This window comes from Triplophysa rosa, linkage group LG13 (assembly GCF_024868665.1).
Source record: "Triplophysa rosa linkage group LG13, Trosa_1v2, whole genome shotgun sequence".
Lineage (NCBI taxonomy): Eukaryota > Metazoa > Chordata > Actinopteri > Cypriniformes > Nemacheilidae > Triplophysa > Triplophysa rosa.
The window spans coordinates 22,988,423-23,007,383 of record NC_079902.1 but is presented as its reverse complement, the minus strand read 5'-3'; the positions used below and the strand labels follow the sequence as shown (position 1 = coordinate 23,007,383).

Here is an 18,961-nt window from a genome sequence, read left to right as displayed (position 1 = left end):
AGGGGGCGTGTTCAGTAATCATGCAGGCTCCTCCCCCTGACCCTTCTCCTCATGGGATGTTTATGGCAGAGAAAAACAGGGTGGAATAGATTTTTAGAATGATACAGATGAAGAGAGGAAACATCATGACCCTTGATTTCAGCGGGATGTTAAGTGATTGCACGCACTTAGTCCGGAGATTGCTGTTTTTGTGTTGTTGTTTTTTATGTGTGTAAGTGTGTTGATGTATGAATTCCTGGAGAGTTCCCTGTTGATTTTCTTGGAATGCGCATTGGACAAAAGGACCCATACCGATGTCCGATATCCTTTTTCCGTAACAGCACAATTCTCCCCTCTCACACACACGTACCAGTTTACCCTCTCACACACTGTTTAATTGTTCATTTCTGTGTTTTATTCTTTCATTCTTAGGGTGTCCAGATGTCTGTATTGTATACTTCTCCAGTTTTAGAAGACTCTGATGTCAACAAACAAGAATGAGTGCGTATGGCACCAGAAAATATTGATTCAATATTGAAACCAAAAAAATTTTGATCTATGTCCCTCATTTCATTTGGGATTAATACACCGTTTAATATTTCTTATAATTATTTCCTTTTAGGTGAATTATATAGCAAGCTATGCTGCAGGGCTCTGCTTCACATGTCAACTGCCTAACATAATTATCTGTCCACACGTCTCATGCAATCAGGCACACGCACACACATTAGTGGATATATTAGTTGATTTTGTCAGGGTTGAACTGTCTTGCCGCCACTTGTTGCTGCTGTGTGAAGTTGCGAGTCGCGTCTTACTTTCATGAAACACTTTTTCACAACATATGCGGAGCACGCGCTCTCCCGATGTGTGACGAAGGCGAGGGGCCCCGTGTCTCCTCTTCCTCCTCCCCACCACCACCCTCCTCCTCTCCCGCTCAGCTCCCACAGAAACCCCCGGTGCGGCGGGCATCTGCGCCACTTCCACGCACCGACCCCCCGGACGCGCGATCCAGAGACGCGTCGCCCGGCGATCCGCATGAGTTCATCAAGCGCACACCGGCGTGTTTCGGGCGATGCTGCGGAGCGTCTCCGGTGCGCGGCGGTCTTCAGCACCACGGACAGCGGCGCAACACTCCTCGCGCACCGGATCATGAGCCCGACAGCCCGGAGGAGTTTCTTCTAGAGACCCCGCGCAACTGCGCTCTGCCTCGCGCGTAAGTCAAACCTTTACTCCGTTTTTACTGCAGCTTTACACGATTTACGAATGTTTTGAGTAGTAGATGATTCCACAGAGCTGGAATGCAACGATTGTGACAGCCCTTTTCGCCGGGTCACAGGCACAATTGTTTTGACAGGTAACATTAACTGTTCGTTGTGTGCAAACGTCGGGGTTTTTAATGAAGTCAAAAATAATCGGAACGAACCAGTTCAAGCAATGAAACTTATTCAATGGGTCAGGTCATATAGACGTCCACTTTTTATGCAGACTTTGTATTTCAGGGGTGTTCTCATCTACACATTTCGTTAAAGTGAAATAATAAAAACAAAGTTTGCTTGGAAAGTGATGATATCTTTGTAATTCTTTCAACATTTGTTTTATGATTATCGAACAAAATACTTAATTTAATATTAACCAGTTGTTAATAAAATGTAATTGTAATATTAAATATTTGCATATATTGTATCTGTTTGTTCTAGTATTTTAGGTCGTTTCTTCTTGGTTTGTGGTCATGAATCAATTAGCCTACCTTGGTTAATGATGTTAGCTGTTTACTGGAATAAGATATGAAATAAAAATATCTGTTAATATTAGTTGTTTATCTGACTGATAATAGCCTAATATGTGTTGTCATCACAGGTCTGATTTTAATTGTTTGTACCACGTCCTGATGAAAGCGCTCCTGTATGACGCGCATGCGCGACACATTCCCCCAAATAACCTCTGAACCAGACCAACACAAGCATTCAATTACTGGTCTTACTTTAAATGCTTTACCTTATAATTTGATGTTTTGGGTGCTTGTTATTGTCTAAGGTTGTTTGAGGTGGAGAGAAACTAGAAAAACAGAATAAAATGCAAAGTTGATGAATTAGTTTGGGCCTGAGGCAACATCTCATAACCTGACAAAATCCTGCAGGTAAATCCTCATGTAGCCTATCAGATGTGCTCCAGTGGCTACGATGATGAGATATTCACTAAACTCCTGAGATGAGACTTGACTTTAACATGATTTTAAAATGTAAGCGGTTTCAACAAAAACACGGTTTTGTCATAGCCTCATGTTTCTTTTTACCATTTATTGTTCATTTTGTTATAAAGTTTGTTATACCTCAGTATTACCGATTAGCTGTTTTCCTTCACAGTCATTTTCATTTTAGTGTAGCTTTTCCAGTAAAGAAAACTATAGTTTTATAGCTTTACAGTCAAGTGAACTGACTTCTCTCTTTCTCTCTCTCTGTCATGAGGTCATCACTTCCTGTTCCTCACTGTTATTGTTCTGATTTCCCTTGTATAAAATGTCAACAGAAGCTCCAGCATTTCAAGGAGTGTAAAGAGGGTCATTCCTTCTTTTATCCATGTGTTCCTGCTCTTCCTAATCTGCTTCACTTCTCTGTTCTCTCGCTCTACCTTTCTTGCTCTTTCTCTCTCTCATTGTAATTCCAGCTGGTCCTTTCATTCTCTGTGCTGATGAGGGAGAAAAATCCATTTCCATGCTGATGCTGGTACATGAGAGAGAGAGAGAGAGAGAGAGAGAGAGAGAGAGAGAGAGAGAGAGGCTACGGTACAGTACGATGATAATTGAATAGTTATCTTTCATTCTGTGTACGTATGAGTCCATTTAAGAAAGAATCTACAGTTTTTCTCTGCATATGGATTAGCTCATAATATATTCTCTTTATAAACTTCATTCATAATGAAACTGAGCTGTCAGATTCCTAGCTGGAATACACTAAGACTTTTAAAATCCGATCAGATTTTTTTTAGACATCATACACTTGCAGACTTTTTGAAAGTTTCAGATAGAAACACACTAACTGATCAAATCTGCAGACTGGCACAGACTTTCTGCAACAAGTCCAGACTGAAAATCTGGGCAATATCTGAGCAAAAGTCTTGTAGTGTACTTTATCCTTCAGACTGAAGCACAAAAATTAAACACAACGTCTGTGGTGTTCTGAATGGTGTTAAAATACACTGCTCAAAAAATTTAAGGGAACACCTAAATTACACCGTGAAATATTCATGCTAAAACTTTGCATATTGGTGTGAGAACAAAATAATGTGACACTGGTCAACGAAAGCCAAAATCATAAACACATTCAGGGCAGGAATTACAGTAAAATCGCTGTAAAAAGGAAATACTGTCTGATTGAATTTCATCACAGTAACTCATAATGTTAGTCAGTAAAGTGAATGGCCCCACGTGCCCGTGTGTCCTGGGGATCTCCTCTCAGACCTTTATAGTTTATAGGCACAGAAACGATGCACGATTGTAAGTACTTTATTTTTCAACATATCCTCTGATGTTGCTTTGTGTTATAACTTCTATTAAAGTGAAGAGATGTAAATTTAACTTGTGCTCCGTGCAGCCGTTGCCTGAGGCAGATAACGCGACGTATCCCAGACTTTGGAAACCTTTATGTTTTTTCCAAATTTTTTCATAAAAAACTGCCTTCAATTCAAGGACGTAGAGTTTAGGTGCGCAACTGAATTTTTCCTACTTCCTAGCAATAATTTTGATCAAAGAATTAAAACATCTTTACATGTAACCAACCACTGTCGTTGTCATCTGACATTACCTGAGAAGTTACCAAACTGCACTTATTCAAGGACGTGCATTTAATGACACGATTAAGTGTATAAAACAAGTAAAATAATTGTCAACTATTCCTGTATTTAAGTAACATTCCATTTTAAATCATATGGAAGACAGTTTATTGTGTCGCCCCCAGTTTAGGGAGTTAAACACTCACAAAAACGCTTAGTTGAAACTGTAATAATAACACATTTGTTGAGCAGTGTAGCCAATCTCAACCGTTGAACTCCATGGAGGAAAAATGTCCCCTCACTAAAGTTTAGCTTTGGCTTATTTATACAGTATATAAAAAGTAATGTAGCACGATAATAATGATGCTAATAGTTATTATTATTATAACTATTACTATATTATTATTATTATTATCATCATTTCATTATTATTATTATTATAACTATTACTATATTATTATGATTGTTATTATTATCATTTCATAATAATAATAATAATAATAATAATAATTATTATTATTATAACTATTACTATATTATTATGATTGTTATTATTATCATTTCATTATTATTATTATTATCATCATTTCATTATTATTGTTATTATTGTTATTATTTCATTATTAATAATAATATTACTATTATTGCATTAATATTTAAGTCTGGTGCATTTCGTAGTTAGTTTAAACCAATGTTTTTATGTTTAAAAGCCTATTACAGATATGACAATATGACACTTTTACAATGTAATACATTTTGCATTATGAGTTGCTACAGATACCTGTAAGTCTTGGGTAGATTCCAGATGAGTTTAACACAGTTTGAGCATAAAAATATCAGCTTCGACATAGAGGCATAGAAGTGTTTGGAAAATTTACATTACAACTACACGAATTTCTGCCAGTCTACTGTACTGTTGTTGTCAGACCATCACTGTGGATATTTGAATGTACTTTTTCTACACATTACATTACAAAACACACAGTATGCAAACACATGCAGACATGTAGCTAAGAGATATTAAGATGTGGATGTGTCAGCTTTCATGTTCCTCAGGAAACACAGTTCTATTTTCACCTCTGCGTTTGATGTTTCAAAACGACGTGTATCATCTGGGATCTTCTCTACTGGCTGTTTTTATCAATTCATGCTTTTAATAGTTTCTATTGGACACAGTGTCAGGTCACCGGCATCCCACCCATTCAGCTAATGACAGCTATCTGCACAACAATGCTGTGCTGTGACTGGTTGCCATGGTGTTGCTGTGTGGTTGCTAGGGTGTTCAGATGATTGTTAAGATGTTCGGTGTGGTTGCTAAAGGGTTCTGGTTGGTTGCTAGGATGTTGCTTACTGGACCATGCAAGCAGATATTCTGATCTGTACTGTAGATATGACTCAAGTCTTTATCATCAGCCTGTTTCATTAGATGGACAGATGTTTTCTCTAATTGCACGTTTACTTATTATTGATATACAGCCATGGAAAAAATAAAGAGAGAATTTCAAAATTGTTTTCTGTTTATCTCAATGTACTATTTTATAGGTATGCGTTTAGGTAAAATGCAATATTTACAAAACAATACAATATGTCTCCCAAATTGTAAACAAAAATATTGCTTCTATTTGCAGAAACTGAAAACTGTAGAAACAGGTCAAAATAACAAAAAAAGATGCTCTGTATTTTTTCAGACCTCAAATACAAGTTCAGATTCACTTTTTAAGCAATGCAACAGTCATATTTCTACCTGTATTTTTGGAAAAGTTCAAAAAATATTTGTATGTGATAACCTGGATTTTTCTCACAGTTTTCATGTGTCATGTCATGCTGTCAGTCTGTCACGTTGCTGTTGGAGGACTTTGTCATTCCTGAGGTTTGATTTTGTTGAAATACAACAGACACTGGAATAGAATGACCTATAATCTATAAATGATGATTAAATGAATATTTGGAAGGTCTCTTATCTTTTTCCACAGTTGTATATTCATACACATCGATGGCATTGCATTGACATGTCCAGCTAAATGAACTGATAAGTAGTTATAAATTGCATGTTTTATGTGACCGTATAAAATATAAATTTCATCACACGCGAACAGAGGCGGAGAGAACGCTCACAATGTGTAGAAATGTGTAGAAATTCCATCTTGTCCTGGAGTCTTTAGTCATATCCTCTCTCTGCAGTTGCGTCACGTGTTTTCATTTTTCAGCTGGTTGTGGCTCTCATGGATTGCTTCATTTCATTATGAAGTGTTTCATTCAGAAGCACACATCACGCAAAACAGTATATTGATCTGCTCGCTGTGCATTTCATGGATGTCTGTATCTGCGCTGCATTAACTGTGTGTGCATGCATGCAAAGTGGTCGGGACAGGATGAATAGATTTTCTCCTGTGGTGCTTTTGTGTTTGTGTGAAATCAGAAAAGAGTACGATCACAAAGAAGGTTCAAATTGTTACGATCACACCACTTAAGTAAATATTACGTCCACACTTCACGTGTTTTCGTGGGGGAAAATTACACAGACCTTTGTGACCGCAAAACAACGTGCTAAAATCTTTGCAATTTTCCAGGGTTTTGCTCTCGCTCAAGTTTCGTGTGTGCGATGTCATGTGACCCTGGGTTCTGTTCTTATGATATTGATTATTGGTCCACTCAGAGGCCAGATTGTCTCATGTGGTGAAAGACCAATGTAACGTTTCTAAAAGAAGCGATCGTGATTGGCAGGTTTAAGTCATTATTTTATTGACGGGTGATTGCGAATGGAAGCTCGTGCTGTGTAGAGCAGACGAACCCCTTCACATGTAACCTACTGACGCTAAAGTGCGCCACCAATCGTAATGTTCTTTCTCCAAACTTAGTTTAATAAGTACACTAGACTTGATAAAGTGACATCGCTCTGTTTGAGTGACTTGTGAACCTTATCAAGTTGACGTTCATTTTTGATTTCTTGATGTGCTAATCTTCTATGTTCTGTGTCTCAGGTCAGAGGTCATGCATCGCAGGCACACCACCCTACGAGAGAAGGGGCGTCGGCAAGCCATCCGAGGCCCCGCCTACATGTTCAACGAGCGTGGCACAAGCCTTACGGCAGAGGAGGAACGTTTCCTTGATGCTGCGGAGTACGGCAATATTCCTGTTGTCCGCAAGATGTTGGAGGAGTCCAAAACGCTCAACTTCAACTGCGTGGACTACATGGGCCAAAACGCGTTGCAGCTCGCCGTTGGCAACGAGCACCTGGAAGTCACTGAGCTCCTCCTGAAGAAGGACGGAATGGCCCGCGTGGGCGACGCGCTCCTGTTGGCTATCAGCAAAGGCTACGTGCGAATCGTGGAGGCCATACTGGCCCACCCAGCGTTCGCTGGAGGTCTGAGGTTGACCTTGAGCCCGTTGGAGCAGGAGTTGAGGGACGACGACTTCTACGCCTACGACGAGGACGGAACGCGTTTTTCCCACGACGTGACCCCTGTGATACTGGCCGCACACTGCCAGGAGTACGAGATCGTCCACATCTTGTTGATGAAGGGCGCCAGGATCGAACGGCCCCACGACTACTTCTGCAAGTGCTGCGAGTGCACGGAGAAACAGAGACGAGACTCCTTCAGCCACTCCAGATCGCGCATGAACGCGTACAAAGGGCTCGCCAGCGCCGCCTACCTGTCGCTCTCCAGCGAAGACCCCGTGCTCACCTCTTTAGAGCTCAGCAACGAGCTCGCACGCCTCGCCAACATAGAGACAGAGTTTAAGGTAAGACACCAGTTCACACTAGGCATGGGCCAGCATGAGATTTTGACGGTACGATAGCCATATGTATCACAATTATAGCTTAAAAATGTGTTCTTTTAAATGTCTAGGTAAAAAACATTGAACATGTTTTATTTTTAAGCAACACAAAATATTCTGAACAGTAGTAAACATGTACAGCACGTCAGGTTAAATCAGTGGTTCCCAAACCTTTTGAAAGCACGGCACCCCTTTCTAGTCGTTTTTACACGCAATTGAACTTGCATGCATACATACACATATACTGTAAATAAAAATAAATTAAATGCAGATAAGCAAACAACAAATAAGGCATACACAAAAAAAGGCACAGAACCTGATGGATACCTACACTTTCCATCTTTAATGTGGTTTAAACTGGCTTTTTCATACCGCGGTATACCTTGACACCGGTATTCGGCCATTGCCTAGTTCACACATGAAACCCCTCATTTACTAACCCTCATGGCCTTCCCAATCTAGATACCTTACTTTCTTCAGCGGAACACAAACAAATATATGAAATGACTGATTTTTTTGCTAAATTGCTATCAGGTAATGTCCTAAAATGGCACTGAAAATGGTGATGCTCTGAAAAGCACCCGAATGACTCCAGTGGTTTAATAAATGACTTTTGAAGCGAAACAATACGTTTGTGAGAGAACATCATTTATATTTTGAGTTTAACTAAATTGAAATGTAAATAAATATGGCAACACAACAATAACTTAATATCATTGGTTCATGAGCATCATGTGACAAAACACGCATGACAGCTATAGTCACAAGACACACAAGAACCAATGAGTTTAACAAGAAGTTATCAGCCCTGTGTTTTCGATGTGGTGTGGAGGAAGGGACGGTTCTACATACCACTTGGACCTGCCCCTTAGTTAAAATATTCTGGCAAAAAGTTTGTAATGTTATCTCTGATATTTGTGAAGTCAATTTTCCGATAGATCCTGAAATATGTTTACTGGGTAATTATACCAATTCTAACCTTCGGGAAACGCACACCATAAAACTCACAGAAACCTTATTAATAATTGCCAAGAGATGCATTGTAATGAAGTGGAAATCTGACACTGCTGTCCCTATTTGATTATGGCTATCTGAAGTTAATAATTGTATTCTCTTGGAAAAATTTACTTATTGCTTAAGAAATAAGAGCAAAGTTTTTAATAAAATTTTGCAACCGTTTCTCAACTATATGGATAACACCTCAATTGAACATTTGGATCCCGTTCTTGAATAAAGGGCTACAAAATACTACTAATGAAAACCTGTATCTCCTAACCTAATTGTATAATTTGTATTTATTATTATAATTTACGTGTGTACTATTTTTATTTTATTATTTTATTTTATTTTATATTATATTGTATTGTATTTTATTTTATTTTATTTTTTGTTGTCATGTGTAAGTAACATGTCTTGTGTTGTCTTATGTTTGAGATGTCTGTAAGTGTTATACTTCAAATGTAAAAAATAAAATATTAAAAATATTTTGAAATTACAGGTGTGTTACCGTAAATACTATATGAAATATATATTTCATTAACAAAGACAAGTACAAATGTGTAGTACTATGCAATGTATAAAATAAAATGTATTTTGGATAAAAGCGTCTGCCAAATGCATATGTAAATGTAAAATGTATTTACCAATCCGGAATCATTTGGATTACTTTTATGATGGATGTGCTGTATGTGCTTTTTGGAGCTTCGCCATTTTAACTCCCATAAAGAACATAACATGACAACATTTTCATTTAAAATTCTTTGTTTGTGTTCAGCTGAATAAAGAAAGTCATTCACAGCTGGCGTGCAGTAAAAAAATGATGAGAAAATTTTAATTTTGGGTTTATGAGATTCACCCGTTCAGAATCATTAAAGTACAAACTGAAAATGCAGAGATTTAATTTGATGGTGTTTGAGGAAAGATAAGCAGAGCAATAAAAACACAATCACTATAAAGCAAAGATGAACGCTTTATAAAACTGAGTCTCATCTTCCCAAAGGACATTATAACAGCAATAATGCGTAATCTTTACACAAGACAATCACCTCTGACTGTATGAGAGCAATGTAAAACACACGAGATAGAGCGTGAGAAAATGTGCTTATTTGATATCTGGGTTGATGTCCTTCACACTTCCAATGTTTCATAACCTAGTGAACTACGTAGGCGGCATGTCAAGGCATCATTGGTGCATTCCAGATGCGAAGGTTGTTGAGAAAGGTTAGGTACCTGCTTCTGGATGCAGTCGATTTCTCGATTAAAACATACAGTATCTCCAAAATGACAGAGTAACGAGAGAAAAATGATAGATATATGTTTTGTATTTAATTTCATACAGAAAAGTAATAACAATGAAAGGTCAATCTAATTGATGTGAACTATTTCTATTTACCTCATTGTGTCTTGTTCGTCACTTATAAAAAAAAGTACAATTGTGACCCTGGATCACAAAACCTGTCTTAAGTAGCACGGGAACATTTTTAGTAATCAGCAAAAATACATTGCACAGGTCAAAATGATCGATTTTTCTTTTAGGTCAAAAATCATTAGGATATTAAGTAAAGATCATGTTCCGTGAAGTTATTTGGTAAATTTCATACCGTTAATATATAAAACGTTATTTTTGTGAGTGGATGGTCTGCCACAGTGCCCCTGATTAACAACTTCAAAGGCGATTTTCTCAATATGTCGATTTTTTTGCACCCTCAGATTCCAGAGTTTTAAACGGTTGTATTCTAACAATTCATTCATCAATAGAGAGCTTAATTATTCTGCTTTCAGATGATTTAAAAATCTCAATTTCGAAACGTTGACCCATAAGACTGGTTTTGTTGTCCAGGGTCACACAAATAAGCATATTTTTGACATTTTCTGCAACATCTACTGTAAAGAAGAACATCAACCCTTTGGTCCCGATGGTCTGGAACGGCAGCGCAGGTGTCACCTTGTGTTCGTCAGGGCTCAGATGGTGGCGTGTGTCGCAGAACTGTAAATGAAAGTGTTTCTCACACGGGAGTGTGTTTAATTAACCACAGCTCTTCCCCCTAGAGCTCTCTCTCTCTCTCTCTCTCTCTCTCTCTGTGTCCAGTGTTCAGTAAACCGTCCACACGTCTAAGCGGAGCGTCATCTTTTATCCAGCGCACACTGCGCTCTAATGAGTGCGAGTCTAATCCATGTGACGGACGGGTTGTGTTCTGCTCTTGAGGGATCAGATCCGTCTCTGGCCTGAATCAATTCTCCAATGTCTCCTGAGGGTTTCGATTGGAATGACTTTTTGCATACAGTGATGTCCAACAGTTTGAGACCCAAACGCTTGTATTTTGCAAGTTTACATCAAAAATGGCGATTTAGTGTTTCGTAATGAATTTGAGAATTTAGTTGACTTTAATGGCGCTCTGGTGGATACAGTCTGATGATGATGATGATATTGTGTTCTTCAATGAAATCACTGCGTCCACAACACAAAAGTTGTGGGTTTGATCCCCAGCGAGCACACAACCGATAAAACAACGGCATTGTAAGCCACTTTGGACCTGACTGTGTATTCTAATGCAGATGTTAAACTGGTTTTATTTGGTGTAGTCTAGACGCGACTGTTGTCATGTAACAGGTTTTTTAAGTCTGCGAGTCATGTAGAGAAACACAGCATGATGCTTGTGCTCATTTTGTCATAAGAATTAACCGCAGAAATACATTAAAGTCTTTTGTTCCTGCAGAAGCGTCTTGGATCTGTCACAGGAACAGACTGGATTCCGATTGCTTTGTCAAATCCAATCATTCTTCCCAAATTACGAAGAGGTTTTTAGTCCCCGTCCTCATATAAACTCTCTCAGGTTTTCAGCGGAGGTCAGATGCTGTCATGTCTCTGAGCTAAATCTCACCGAAGCCAAATGAGTGAAGAGAGAGATTCTTGTGTAGATGTGGCAGCTGGTTTTCCATCGGATGACAATGACGATGCTTTGATCCTCCTAAAACACGCCGCAAGTCAGCATCAGTGTCGTTGTATGTGCCCAATGACTCCAAATGTCTCATGAATACTGTTGCCACCGGTGACGTCAGTGCTGTCGCCGGTGGCGATGAGACGGATGCTGATGGAATTCTTCTTGTTAGTCTCAGGGATCAGTGGACATTTTTAAGGCATTTTCATTAGCGCACGAGGCAGAGCTCATGTTAAACAAGGTCGACCGTCAGTGACACCAGGTGGGTTCTGGAGACGACGCTTGTCTGGGGAATGTAATCCAGAAAAGAATGTTGAAACGCTGGCAACTATTCAGACAATTGAAAAATTCTTGGGACGTAATGAATTGTTGCTCAGAGAAAAATGTTATAGCTCAGAAGATGCTCTATTAGGGCTCAAGAGATTTGACGGAGTTGCTTTGGAGAAAGAGTATGGAGGTGTAAAATGAATGTAGATTGTTAGAGGTAAAATCATCTGGATTTGGGTACATTTGGTGAGAAATGTTGGAGTTCATCTTCAACTTTTGATTGCAGACTTGACAAATCTGAGCTCGGTTTGACACATCTTTGACATCTCTTCTGAAACTCTGACATTTGTCCGATATCGGACTATTTTTCCAGAAGACATATCTGAGACACGGATGAGACTCAAGCAAAAGTCTCCATTTGCTCTTACAGGCATTAAAAATCTGTAGCTCCAGTTTTTCCTGTTACGCATTTGTAGACTGAATCTCATTAATTTTATGTGATATGTTCCTGTTGCAGTGTAATAAACTATAATGAAACTGTTATGAAACCGTGTTTAATGAAACGTTACTGTGATTTATCGTACTATTACTGTATGTGGCAACTCTAACATTCATTGAGGCTGAAATGGAACATCCATATAAGAACTCCAGTTATAACGGCTGAATAACGCATCTGTTGTGAATCTTTGTGGTTACAGAGAATATTTGCTCTATCCAAATGAGGAAAAACGCTCACGATTTATCAAAACGAAGCAAAAAGTATTAACAGTGTCACAGTGCAGAATTTCAGGCGTAAAGAAGAAAAGTGCACAGTCATATTTGATGTGACGTAAAAAGAGCAAAGAAAAAACATGCAATTTAGCATTTTTCGAAATGTAGTGACGGTGGAAGTCTTTTGGGCAAGGCTTTCTGATTCGTTCTCATATCAGCTTCTGTACTGTGTGGATGAGCTTCTGGTTTCATGTGAAGTGTTGTTATTTATGTGGGAACACGTAGTGTTCTCTATATGCGAACATTGCAACCTTATGGTGAGGAATTGGATTGGATAGACAAGTTTAGTAAGTGACTGAGATTGTAGATGTGCATCGACGGAAGAAAAATTACGCTGATATTGTGTGAATGTCTCTCAGTTTGTGTGTACATTTTTCCTTCTGAATGACTGATCTCTTCTCAGTAGTACAATGAAAAGGGCAAATTTGTTATCAGTTATCACTCATTTTGTGTGTGGGTGTGTTCAAGGGAATGTTTGACGTAGCGCAATTTTTATCATTTGACATTTTAACATCCACTCAATCATCATATGCTAAACAGACAGTGAGAAATAACAGACGATATATTATAAAGTGACATCTATTAACATATAGAAAACATATACAGAACCCCCCCATATTGTGGGTCCTTGTTTTGTTAGTGGTGCTGAACAGTTTAAAAGACCCCCAGTGTGTGAAATTTCACACAACCTTTGACCAAGCAGTTTTACAGGCCACTACAGAATAAGAATAATAAGTGCTTCTGAAAGTGCAAGGAAAGGGAAACTTGCAGTAAATGCTATTTCATCACATGCGTTAACACAGATGAGGTCAGAACGCCTTTACAGTCCGATAAAAACATTATCTCATACGGGTTGAGTTTGCAAAATGATTCACAACCTTGCAGACCTTGATCTGGAGACGCACGCAAGTCTGCAGACGTTTGCAAAAACAAACACACACTCTGAAAGAACTCGGAATGTTTTGGTCTCCACAGTTTAAATCGGAATCGAATTGTTTTAGGAACAAGTGTTGTGAAGAAAAATGGCCTAAACCGTTTCAATGTCAAGTGCGTGATTTGCTCGGCTGGTGTCCAACACTTGTAATGTCCATTCAGCTCCACCCACCCCGTCTCTCTCCAGCTTGTTTACATTTGCATTCATTTTCAATTATTCAACAGCCTGCGATCAATTTTTCCACTCACAGCACCTCGTAATGTTTATTATAGATGTGAGAGTTTTCCAGTATTCCTCATAAGACACTATTTCTGATTTTGAATGCTGTGCTTTTGAAACTTTTAATAGTTTAACTGTAATGATTTTTTATACTGTATTGCAGTGGACAGATGCCTTGGGAAGTTTTTCAGCCAATCAGATTGAAGCTTGTTGTGATGTAAAGTTTGTTAATCGATGCTTTCCTTGGCCATTCGACTGCGAAAGAAACATATTTATATGCATAAAATATATATGTCACAATGGAGTTTATTTAATGCTGATATTGTACTTCTGTGTTTGTTCACGTAATGAGCACATTTTCAGTTTCTTGTTTATGAAGTATTAAAATACATCAGTTTTTTCTTCATCTCCAAAGCATTTGCATCAATGCATTTGCAGGTCGCTTTTATTTGAAGTCTTATTTGTTTGATAATTTGATCAGTTGGAAATGTTTTCACGTGTTTGGCTGCCATAAATCAGCATGTTTGACAGATTATATGTGACCCTGGACAACAAAACCAGTCTTATGGGTCAAATTTTCGAAATTGAGATTTTTACATAACCTGAAAGCTGATAAATAAACTTTCTATAGATATATGAGTTGTTAAAATAGGACAATATCTGGGTGAGATACAACCGTTTAAAACTCAGGAATCTGAGAGCGCAAAAAATCAAAATATTGAGAAAATTGCCTTTGAAGTTGTTACACTCACAAAAATAAAGTTTTTATATATTTAAGGTAGGAAATTTACAAAATATCTTGATCTTTACTTAATATCCTAATGATTTTTGGCATAAAAGAAAAATCGATCATTTTGACCCACACAAAAAATGTTCCCGTGCTTACTTAAGACTGGTTTTGTGATCCAGGGTCACATGTTGTGTATATTGTGCTCATTCATCTTCACTTCCGTCTTCAAGGTGGATCTCAGATGGATCTTTATACAGTATATAAAAAGTAATGTAGCACGATAATAATGATGCTAATAGTTATTATTATTATAACTATTACTATATTATTATTATTATTATCATCATTTCATTATTATTATTATTATAACTATTACTATATTATTATGATTGTTATTATTATCATTTCATAATAATAATAATAATAATAATAATAATTATTATTATTATAACTATTACTATATTATTATGATTGTTATTATTATCATTTCATTATTATTATTATTATCATCATTTCATTATTATTGTTATTATTGTTATTATTTCATTATTAATAATAATATTACTATTATTGCATTAATATTTAAGTCTGGTGCATTTCGTAGTTAGTTTAAACCAATGTTTTTATGTTTAAAAGCCTATTACAGATATGACAATATGACACTTTTACAATGTAATACATTTTGCATTATGAGTTGCTACAGATACCTGTAAGTCTTGGGTAGATTCCAGATGAGTTTAACACAGTTTGAGCATAAAAATATCAGCTTCGACATAGAGGCATAGAAGTGTTTGGAAAATTTACATTACAACTACACGAATTTCTGCCAGTCTACTGTACTGTTGTTGTCAGACCATCACTGTGGATATTTGAATGTACTTTTTCTACACATTACATTACAAAACACACAGTATGCAAACACATGCAGACATGTAGCTAAGAGATATTAAGATGTGGATGTGTCAGCTTTCATGTTCCTCAGGAAACACAGTTCTATTTTCACCTCTGCGTTTGATGTTTCAAAACGACGTGTATCATCTGGGATCTTCTCTACTGGCTGTTTTTATCAATTCATGCTTTTAATAGTTTCTATTGGACACAGTGTCAGGTCACCGGCATCCCACCCATTCAGCTAATGACAGCTATCTGCACAACAATGCTGTGCTGTGACTGGTTGCCATGGTGTTGCTGTGTGGTTGCTAGGGTGTTCAGATGATTGTTAAGATGTTCGGTGTGGTTGCTAAAGGGTTCTGGTTGGTTGCTAGGATGTTGCTTACTGGACCATGCAAGCAGATATTCTGATCTGTACTGTAGATATGACTCAAGTCTTTATCATCAGCCTGTTTCATTAGATGGACAGATGTTTTCTCTAATTGCACGTTTACTTATTATTGATATACAGCCATGGAAAAAATAAAGAGAGAATTTCAAAATTGTTTTCTGTTTATCTCAATGTACTATTTTATAGGTATGCGTTTAGGTAAAATGCAATATTTACAAAACAATACAATATGTCTCCCAAATTGTAAACAAAAATATTGCTTCTATTTGCAGAAACTGAAAACTGTAGAAACAGGTCAAAATAACAAAAAAAGATGCTCTGTATTTTTTCAGACCTCAAATACAAGTTCAGATTCACTTTTTAAGCAATGCAACAGTCATATTTCTACCTGTATTTTTGGAAAAGTTCAAAAAATATTTGTATGTGATAACCTGGATTTTTCTCACAGTTTTCATGTGTCATGTCATGCTGTCAGTCTGTCACGTTGCTGTTGGAGGACTTTGTCATTCCTGAGGTTTGATTTTGTTGAAATACAACAGACACTGGAATAGAATGACCTATAATCTATAAATGATGATTAAATGAATATTTGGAAGGTCTCTTATCTTTTTCCACAGTTGTATATTCATACACATCGATGGCATTGCATTGACATGTCCAGCTAAATGAACTGATAAGTAGTTATAAATTGCATGTTTTATGTGACCGTATAAAATATAAATTTCATCACACGCGAACAGAGGCGGAGAGAACGCTCACAATGTGTAGAAATGTGTAGAAATTCCATCTTGTCCTGGAGTCTTTAGTCATATCCTCTCTCTGCAGTTGCGTCACGTGTTTTCATTTTTCAGCTGGTTGTGGCTCTCATGGATTGCTTCATTTCATTATGAAGTGTTTCATTCAGAAGCACACATCACGCAAAACAGTATATTGATCTGCTCGCTGTGCATTTCATGGATGTCTGTATCTGCGCTGCATTAACTGTGTGTGCATGCATGCAAAGTGGTCGGGACAGGATGAATAGATTTTCTCCTGTGGTGCTTTTGTGTTTGTGTGAAATCAGAAAAGAGTACGATCACAAAGAAGGTTCAAATTGTTACGATCACACCACTTAAGTAAATATTACGTCCACACTTCACGTGTTTTCGTGGGGGAAAATTACACAGACCTTTGTGACCGCAAAACAACGTGCTAAAATCTTTGCAATTTTCCAGGGTTTTGCTCTCGCTCAAGTTTCGTGTGTGCGATGTCATGTGACCCTGGGTTCTGTTCTTATGATATTGATTATTGGTCCACTCAGAGGCCAGATTGTCTCATGTGGTGAAAGACCAATGTAACGTTTCTAAAAGAAGCGATCGTGATTGGCAGGTTTAAGTCATTATTTTATTGACGGGTGATTGCGAATGGAAGCTCGTGCTGTGTAGAGCAGACGAACCCCTTCACATGTAACCTACTGACGCTAAAGTGCGCCACCAATCGTAATGTTCTTTCTCCAAACTTAGTTTAATAAGTACACTAGACTTGATAAAGTGACATCGCTCTGTTTGAGTGACTTGTGAACCTTATCAAGTTGACGTTCATTTTTGATTTCTTGATGTGCTAATCTTCTACGTTCTGTGTCTCAGGTCAGAGGTCATGCATCGCAGGCACACCACCCTACGAGAGAAGGGGCGTCGGCAAGCCATCCGAGGCCCCGCCTACATGTTCAACGAGCGTGGCACAAGCCTTACGGCAGAGGAGGAACGTTTCCTTGATGCTGCGGAGTACGGCAATATTCCTGTTGTCCGCAAGATGTTGGAGGAGTCCAAAACGCTCAACTTCAACTGCGTGGACTACATGGGCCAAAACGCGTTGCAGCTCGCCGTTGGCAACGAGCACCTGGAAGTCACTGAGCTCCTCCTGAAGAAGGACGGAATGGCCCGCGTGGGCGACGCGCTCCTGTTGGCTATCAGCAAAGGCTACGTGCGAATCGTGGAGGCCATACTGGCCCACCCAGCGTTCGCTGGAGGTCTGAGGTTGACCTTGAGCCCGTTGGAGCAGGAGTTGAGGGACGACGACTTCTACGCCTACGACGAGGACGGAACGCGTTTTTCCCACGACGTGACCCCTGTGATACTGGCCGCACACTGCCAGGAGTACGAGATCGTCCACATCTTGTTGATGAAGGGCGCCAGGATCGAACGGCCCCACGACTACTTCTGCAAGTGCTGCGAGTGCACGGAGAAACAGAGACGAGACTCCTTCAGCCACTCCAGATCGCGCATGAACGCGTACAAAGGGCTCGCCAGCGCCGCCTACCTGTCGCTCTCCAGCGAAGACCCCGTGCTCACCTCTTTAGAGCTCAGCAACGAGCTCGCACGCCTCGCCAACATAGAGACAGAGTTTAAGGTAAGACACCAGTTCACACTAGGCATGGGCCAGCATGAGATTTTGACGGTACGATAGCCATATGTATCACAATTATAGCTTAAAAATGTGTTCTTTTAAATGTCTAGGTAAAAAACATTGAACATGTTTTATTTTTAAGCAACACAAAATATTCTGAACAGTAGTAAACATGTACAGCACGTCAGGTTAAATCAGTGGTTCCCAAACCTTTTGAAAGCACGGCACCCCTTTCTAGTCGTTTTTACACGCAATTGAACTTGCATGCATACATACACATATACTGTAAATAAAAATAAATTAAATGCAGATAAGCAAACAACAAATAAGGCATACACAAAAAAAGGCACAGAACCTGATGGATACCTACACTTTCCATCTTTAATGTGGTTTAAACTGGCTTTTTCATACCGCGGTATACCTTGACACCGGTATTCGGCCATTGCCTAGTTCACACATGAAACCCCTCATTTACTAACCCTCATGGCCTTCCCAATCTAGATACCTTACTTTCTTCAGCGGAACACAAACAAATATATGAAATGACTGATTTTTTTGCTAAATTGCTATCAGGTAATGTCCTAAAATGGCACTGAAAATGGTGATGCTCTGAAAAGCACCCGAATGACTCCAGTGGTTTAATAAATGACTTTTGAAGCGAAACAATACGTTTGTGAGAGAACATCATTTATATTTTGAGTTTAACTAAATTGAAATGTAAATAAATATGGCAACACAACAATAACTTAATATCATTGGTTCATGAGCATCATGTGACAAAACACGCATGACAGCTATAGTCACAAGACACACAAGAACCAATGAGTTTAACAAGAAGTTATCAGCCCTGTGTTTTCGATGTGGTGTGGAGGAAGGGACGGTTCTACATACCACTTGGACCTGCCCCT

General features: G+C 38.5%; 2 protein-coding genes across 4 annotated transcripts in view; both read left to right on the top strand.

Annotated features, from left to right (window-relative positions):
• The first annotated feature begins 697 nt into the window (after nucleotides 1-697).
• LOC130563536 (short transient receptor potential channel 7-like) lies at nucleotides 698-7,548 on the top strand. Its single transcript, XM_057349118.1, has 2 exons — nucleotides 698-1,192; nucleotides 6,729-7,548. The coding sequence occupies exons 1-2, from the start codon at nucleotides 843-845 to the stop codon at nucleotides 7,546-7,548; spliced, it is 1,170 nt and encodes a 389-aa protein (XP_057205101.1). The 5' UTR covers nucleotides 698-842.
• A 9,755-nt stretch (nucleotides 7,549-17,303) lies between these two features.
• LOC130564135 (short transient receptor potential channel 7) overlaps nucleotides 17,304-18,961 on the top strand; it is a 29,278-nt gene continuing 27,620 nt past the window's right edge. For 2 of the 3 annotated variants that reach the window (XM_057350030.1, XM_057350032.1), the window contains exon 1: nucleotides 17,304-18,056. In XM_057350030.1, coding sequence (XP_057206013.1) covers nucleotides 17,304-18,056 — 753 coding nt within the window. The remainder of the gene's footprint in view (nucleotides 18,057-18,961) is intronic. The other variant, XM_057350031.1, reaches the window with a different exon arrangement.